The sequence below is a fragment of the Lipotes vexillifer genome, unplaced genomic scaffold (assembly GCF_000442215.2).
Source record: "Lipotes vexillifer unplaced genomic scaffold, Lipotes_vexillifer_v1.1 scaffold384, whole genome shotgun sequence".
Lineage (NCBI taxonomy): Eukaryota > Metazoa > Chordata > Mammalia > Artiodactyla > Lipotidae > Lipotes > Lipotes vexillifer.
This window is the reverse complement of record NW_006793498.1, coordinates 1,107,099-1,114,652: the sequence shown is the minus strand read 5'-3', so window position 1 is coordinate 1,114,652 and position 7,554 is coordinate 1,107,099. Positions and strand designations below refer to the sequence as shown.

The 7,554-nt window shown below is 51.7% G+C and overlaps 1 protein-coding gene across 1 annotated transcript; it reads left to right on the top strand.

Moving 5' to 3' along the window:
* Positions 1-3,335, top strand: MLNR (motilin receptor). Its single transcript, XM_007466469.1, is given in 5 exon segments — positions 1-110; positions 918-1,441; positions 1,444-2,111; positions 2,113-2,173; positions 2,965-3,335. Coding segments are annotated over 5 exon segments (1,734 nt in total).
* The last annotated feature ends 4,219 nt before the right edge of the window (positions 3,336-7,554 follow it).

Below are 7,554 nucleotides of genomic sequence, written 5' to 3'. Positions count from 1 at the left end.
ATGAGGGTGAGCGATGGGGGCGGGGGCTGCAGAGGGCAGAGTGTGAGGAAGTTAGATTCAAAGGTAGGTTTTAGGATGGCTGGGAAGAGCAATGACGAGGAAGGTGACAGGTACCCCTCCTCACAGCCCATGGCTCTGCTTGTGAGAGAGGACCACGGGGAATGGGGTGGGGATGTGAGGCACTAGAGCAAAGCCTGGTTTCAGTTCCAGAAAGAGGAAGGGAACCTTGGGAAAACAAGTTGAGGATTTAAACCACAGTCGGATGGATGGAAAAACCACTAGAGGAGCGTCCATCCATGAAGAGATAAAAAAAACTCTGTTCTAAGGACTTGAAGATTAAATGGAAAGCACAGCACCAAATACATCCTGAGCTCTCAGTGTCAGCTATTGTCATTAGGACCACAATGAACTGACTCATAAACCAGTTTTTTTAGTCTTTTCCCCAGAATTTTAGTTCTTTCTGGTGTTGGCCAATACTCTGCTTTATTACATTTACAGCATATTTTGTACACAGGAACAAAATAGCACGTTTAAGTACGCAGAGGTAAACGTAAATACTTAAGCCTTGTTCTTTAAAATGAATAGACGTGGTCATATCCATAGATTTCAGAGTTATAGACATCGTTGAAATTACTCGGTCAACTCCATCACCGCTTGAAAATTTACAGAAGAGAACTGGCTGGGCTAGCAAGGCTGGGACTGATCCGAGATGATTCGTTGTACAGCCGCGACCAGAACCCGGGAGGGGCTCTAGATTCTGGTCTAGGCTCCTCTCCTATTATTGGTATTGCGGCACCTTCCCGAACCGTCAAGACGCAGCCACCAGCCGAGGTCCCTCAGAAGGTCCCCCTCTGAACCCAACCTACAAGAGAGCCCACGCTCCGCTGGGTCCAGTAACCAACCTCGCTGGGGTTCAGGAATCGCTTCCCGCGTCTGGGCGGGGCTCGTCCGCGGGGGCCGCCTCCCGCGTTCAGTTGGTGGGGAGGGAAGCGCCTGGACTACGTGGAATACCACGGGCCTGGAAGCGGGAGCGGGGCTGGGGCAGGCCGGGCGGTGGCTGGGGGCGGGGACTGCGCTTCGCCAGGTTGGCAGCCCTCAAGGCGTACCCTGCAGAGCCGCGTTCCCGCGCGCGGTGCCGCCGGGCTCCGGCTGTGCAGGCGGCAGGGGTTTGGCGCGCCCAGCGCGCACCGGCCGCCAAAGGAAGCGCTTTTGCCGCGGGACCAGGCGCTAGGCTCCTGGCCCGGCCCGTGGCGCGGGCGCCCATTGGTTAGCGCCGAGAACCGCAGCGACGGCTCGGAGGGCGCGGGGTAGCCGCCGTGGGCCGAGCTGCTGCCTTGCGACGAGCGCCGTTGCTCGCCCTTCCCCCTGGGGGCGCTGGTGCCGGTGACCGCCGTGTGCCTGGGCCTGTTCGCCGTCGGGGTGAGCTGCAACGTGATGACGGTGCGCTGATCGGGCGCTAACGGGACATGCGGACCACCACCAGCTTGTACCTGGGCAGCATGGCCGTGTCCGACCTGCTCATCCTGCTCGGGCTCCCCTTCGACCTGTACCGCCTCTGGCGCTCCCGGCCCTGGGTGTTCGGGACGCCGCTCTGCCGCCTCTCGCTCTACGTGGGCGAGGGCTGCAACTACGCCACGCTGCTGCACATGACGGCGCTCAGCCTCGAGCGCTACCTCGCCATCTGTCGCCCGCTCCGGGCCCGCGTCCTCGTCACCTGCCGCCGTGTCCGCGCGCTCATCGCCGCGCTCTGGGCCGTGGCGCTGCTCTCCGCCGGGCCCTTCTTCTTTCTGGTGGGCGTCGAGCAGGAGCCCGGCCGCTACGCGGTCCAGGACCTTAACGGCACCACGCAGCTCACCCCCTTACCCCGCGCCTTGCCGCCACCGCCACTCCTCGGGTCCTCGCGGGCGCCACCGCTGTCCCCGCCGTCGGGGCCCAAGACAGCGGCGGCGGCCGCGGCGCTGTGCAGCCGGGAGTGCCGGCAGAGCCCGGCGCAGCGGGGCGCGCTGTGCGTCATGCTGTGGGTCACCACCGCCTACTTCTTCCTGCCCTTCCTGTGCCTCAGCGTCCTCTACGGGCTCATCGGGCGGGAGCTGTGGAGGAGCCGCGGGCCGCTTGCAAGGCCCGGCCACCTCCGCTCGGGGGAAGGGACACCAGCAGGCGGTCCGCGTCCTGCGTACGTGGCGCCGCCTCTGTTCTAAACATCCCAACCCACGGTCCAGGCTGTGTCCCCTTCCCCTGGTCTCCCAGCCCTCGGCGCCTCTTCTGGCCACGTTTCATTCTGTCGTTCTACCCCAGCCTCCACCTCCTTCTCCTCGTCTCCAGAGAAAACCATCTCCCGTTCTCCAGGGGCTCTGGGTCACCCCAGGCGTCCCTTGAGAGTGGGATATCCGGGTCCTGTAAACAGCAATTATTTCCCAAAGCCTCTGTGATCAGCGAGCTGAGCTGATCCAAGATGGATAATTGCAGGCTCTTAAGCCAAACTGCCTGTCTCTGTTTGATGCTGCAGATATGGAATTACAGAACCCTGGAGAAGACGGGATAGCTCACGTTAAGATAAAGTTTCTTTACTTAATGTTATGTTATCCTGAAGACTAAAGTGAATCATGCCCATATCAAAAAATAAATAAAGATTGTGCAGACTTGTTGTAGTTCTTTTCAACCGAAAACAGAGAACATGTCTCCGAAGTGGGTTTGTGGAAGGAAGCCTGCCAGAACAGCTTGTTAGTAGAAATCACTCCTTCTGGTTTATGTCAGGCCTTGATAGTAAATGTATGAGCCGAATACTCAGCTTTAAAGCTAATATCGATGCTGTCTGCAACCTGGTAGTTTTTCTGGGGTGGGGATTTGGCTAGACAAGAGTTTTATTTATTTTGCTGTTACTTATTATTTCAGATGGTTTCCTGGGGATGCTTATTTGTTTTCGGATGCTTTAGCTAATTCTGGTGCCTAGGTCTTGTTTTGCAGTGGTGGTGGTTCTGGCGTTTATAGTTTGCTGGCTGCCTTTCCACGTTGGCAGAATCATTTACGTAAATACCAAAGATTCCCGGATGAGGTACTTCTCTAGCACTTTAACACTGTACCCTCTGCAACTTTTCTGTCTGAGCGCATCCATCAACCCCACCCTCTACAACCTCATTTCAAAGAAGTACAGAGCAGCTGCCTGGAAACTGCTGCTAGCCAGGAGGTCCAGACAGAGAGGCTTCTGCAGAAGCAGGGAGGCTGAAGGGGACCCTGGAGGAGACATGGCTGGCTGCACCGAGACCAGCGCTAATGTACAGACACCGGCAACCAGCATGGCCAAACACAGCGCCTCATCCCACAGCTCTGGGACTTAAGGGAAGACAGGTCTGTGGGGAGAAAAGAACTGAGAGGGGGTGGGGGGGGAAACCGAAGCTGTTAGGGAGAATTAGAAAGAGTGGTTGACATTTTGCAAGTTGGTCAGCAACTTAGCATGATTTTTTTTTTTTTTTAAACAAAGGTATGAAATGTAACTGTACCAGTCTCTCTGGTTTTCCTTTCATGTACCCCCCTGGGGACGTTCATTTTATCCTCCTGAAATCCCACATCACAAAATGTTCTCTGGGGAGGTTTTGTAAGTCCTCATTCTTCTACCCTGGGGAAATATGACCACTCATTTTCCAGTTAACAAGTGATCCAGAGAGATGCTCCTGTAAAAATTGTCACCTGTGAGGTCAGAGGTGTATTTTGTTTTATGTTTTGGATATAAATGTGATGGTGCATCTACAAGGAATCCAGGATGATGAGAGTTTTAATCCAAGAAATTACTTAATGCTTATATATGGCAGCAAAAAATGTTTAGAAACAAGTGAAAGGAATTCTGGGTAGAGTGCAGTGTTCAGGGGTCCCGCCTCTCTCAGGCTCAGAGCAAATCATTAAGTTTAGGCACAGTACCCTCTTTCAGAACTTGGGTACCGAAGTCTGAGGGCAGGAAGCTGCAGCAGGATGTGGCTTCCACAAAGCGACTGTTGATCACATTGATAAGAGCTTTAATACGCCTTATTCGCCTCAGCTTGGTGGGATAAGCAATGATGGAACCAAGTCTGGGGTCTGAGTCTGAAAACTCTTAAGAGCCTTACCCACTCCCACCCCGAGAAGCTGCACTAACAGAAAAAACGAGAGTCAATGGATGTACTCAAGGGTGAGAGAGACTGTGCTGGACATTCTGGCCAACAACTCTGTAACTCTGTTTTAGTTTTTACAGTTTAAAACATAAACCTGTTTTTGGAGGGCTCCTACTGCCTCGCTGGACTCCAAAGGGCCTCAGTCAACCCAGGGTCTTATGAATGGCGCCCCCTGGAGGTAGGCAGGATACAACTAGGTCAGCTGTAAACTACAAATGGTGACTCCATAAACAAGGGTCCGCCCCACATGCTGACAAGGTCCTTTGCTTTTTCATGTGATTGACTATGTACAGTGATGCCTTCAAGTCCCCTTGAAGTGTCCTAACACCCTGGCCTTGCCGTCAACTGGTGTGGCAGTGAAGAAGTCCCCGTCTACACTGTGTTTCTTCCAACTTGGGGCAGTGGTCCCTAAACTGTGTTCTGCAGATTTTCAGGGAGTATTTGAAAAAAGGATTCTGTGGTCAAATATGGCAGAAGAACAGTGCATGCTGTACCCACCTTCCCAAGAGTCACAACACAAAATATCCCATCAGAGGCTCTGAGAAGTTGTTGCTGGGGACACTGATGGAGGGTCTCATGGTGCAGGTGCCAGCCTTGTGCCACAGCCACTCCCCTGCTTGGTGGCACTAAGTGGGGACGTCCTGGAGATGCAACCACACAGTCTTTCTTCTCTCTTGGGACAGTCAGAAGCGGCTTCTTCCCTGTAGAAAATCATGGCTAAGAAACTTACTGATATGTTATATGTAGTATATTTTAGATATAGAAGCAAAGACCTCTCTTTTGAGTTTTTTTGTTCAGATTCCAGAAAAGAGGGATTTGCATCACCCTTTCCTGTGACCTAGGTGTGTTCCCAGGTGTGGGAAGAGAAGGATCATCCTTTCTTGCCACTGGGTCCCTGAGATGGAGTATCTGAATTCCATCCCTCCTGTGGATTGCTGTGCACCTGTTTTCAAAACGCCGATCTTACCCATTAGTGGATTGTGAGATGAGTGGAGTGTGTCACATGTTTCTTTATTGGATTGCGAATAGAATAGAGAATCAGTGCATCACGTGTAGTAAGGCTAACTGTTGTGTTGTGAAACTTTTGTTTCAATTATATATTGGTTGGTGTCTTTCATGGTTCATAAAATAAAATGTATTCTCATTGTGGGTCGTGGTCAAACATATTTGAAAAGCTGTTCTAAGGTCTAAAATTGTTCTCTACCACAGAAGAAAGTGTTCTCTGGTGTTGACAACTGGCTATAAAGGGGAGGGGCATCCTGGGAAGAATTGGGGTGGCCAAGTCAGGGATCACTGGAGAGGGATGGCCAGGCTGTGGGCCTCCCTCTGCCCTGGGGATGGTATCCTGGATGCTGTGTCTGGGACCTCTTGCTGCCCTCGGACGAAGATGTGTGCTGGGTCCCTGCAGGGCTCCTTCTGTAGGCCAAGTCGCTTTTTTTAGGTGAGGCACCAACCTTGGGGAAGTGTTTGTGTTTCATTCATTCACTCCACAAATATTCACCAAGCAACTGCTAAGTGCTAGACGTGTATGTCAAAATACTCTAGAAATATTAGTCCATGTCATGGTGTTGAAATCAATCAAATTTTTAATGGTCTTTTTTGCCCTGAAATGTGTGATTGTTCATCTAGACTAACCTCAGATTCAGCTCACAGGCCAATCAAAGCACTCACATCGGACAGACCTGCAGAATTTCAGGTTAGTATCATCTACACGACTTCCCTCCGCCTTTCTATAGGAGACTTTCCCACTTCTGAAGCAATTGCACAGCACCTCCGAGGACCCAGGAGTCCAGGGGACATGAGAGCAATGTGTTGATGATGTTTGAAAGTCTGAACATGGCCTCTCCTACAATTTCTACCCAAGTAACAGTAACATTTGCTAGTATGTGGAACCATTCACATATAAGTATTAGTGATTGTACAAGTGTTTTAAGAGGAGCTTTAATAAAAGGCTTTTCATAAACTGTGGGGCCATTTTCTATTGTGAGCCAACTTTCTAAAGATTCAGAACCCTAAATATTACAAAGAACCTAGTCAGCTCTGAGCAGCCTTCCAAAGTCAGCATCCCTGCTCCTAGAAGCACAGGAACCTTTGTCATTGAGAGGCGTATGCTCTGTGGGTGGCATGCTTTGTGGCAGTCACTCAGCGTGTCCCTCACTCTGTGTAAGCTACAAGGAGGTGACAGAGGCAGACTCTACTGGCCACCTTCTTAGGAAAACAACACACACACTTTTGAAAGATTAGCAGACACTTGTGTAATAAAGGGCCAAAAAGTGCCATCCGGACCAGGAGAACTGTGTGTGGGCAGACAGGCGATGCTCTATGTGAATCTTTTTCACGGCACTTGGTCCGTCACATCTTGGGGACTGGTTCCCAGAGTTTGTAACTTGCTCCCTAAGGACAGACTGTGCTTTATCCCCCTTGGCATCTCTTGCCCACAGGTAGATATGTGTTGAACTCAAGTGGACAGGGATCTTCACCCCAGTGGGTGGACAGAGATGGAGGCTGAGTAAGCAGATGACTGGGACGTCCATTCTGAGCCATCGGTCAGCCCGAGGGAAAGCACAGGACAGGGGCGAAAATGGCACACAGGGGGCGTGGGTGCTGAAGGGAGGAGCGGTCAGGGCTCTGAGGAAGAGTGGAGGGAGGCAAGGGCACTGGTGAAATCAGGAGTTGGAGCCTGCAAAGCAAATGAAGCAGGGTCTGGGGAGGCTGAGCCTGGGAGGCCAGCTGGGACCAGTTAGGTACTGTAATCCAGGCACAGGGCACTCGTGGGGTAGAGTGGTGACACTGGATCAGTAACACAACCAGGTTCAGCACCTCCCATCACCAAGACGCCGGCAACCTCGTGGCCTCAGAACAAGGAGCGTCCCTTTCCCCATCCTCAATCCCCAGTGCCAGGCATCCCCACCTTATTTTTCTGCATCTGTGCCTTTGCGCCCCACCCCAGCTCAGGCAGGCCCACAGCATGACGGGTCCAGTAATAACATCTCCTTTCCCTCATCTTTGCAGCGAGTGTGCAAGTCTCGAAAATGTTCCAATAATTCCTACGACTTATGATGATAGAGAGATTAAAAAAAACTCAAAAAAAATTTTTTTTGAAAACCTGCAGTTTTCAAAGTCGTGGTGTCTTAATTTTACTATAATGGTTATACCTGTTCGTAACTGGAACATACATAGGGCTCCACGTGATCTCTGTTTCTGTCTTACTTCCACAATAATTCATTACTCTGTCATTACAGTGATTACTAGCGCCCTTCCCTCAGGCTTTTTATTCTCCTCTGTAATTCTCTACAGCAGTGCTTCCCAAACTTTGGCACGCGTGAGAATCACCTGGAGGGAGAGTTAAAACACAGCTTGCTGGGCCTCACCCCCAGAATTCCAGATTCCGCGGGTCTGGGCTTGGACCCCA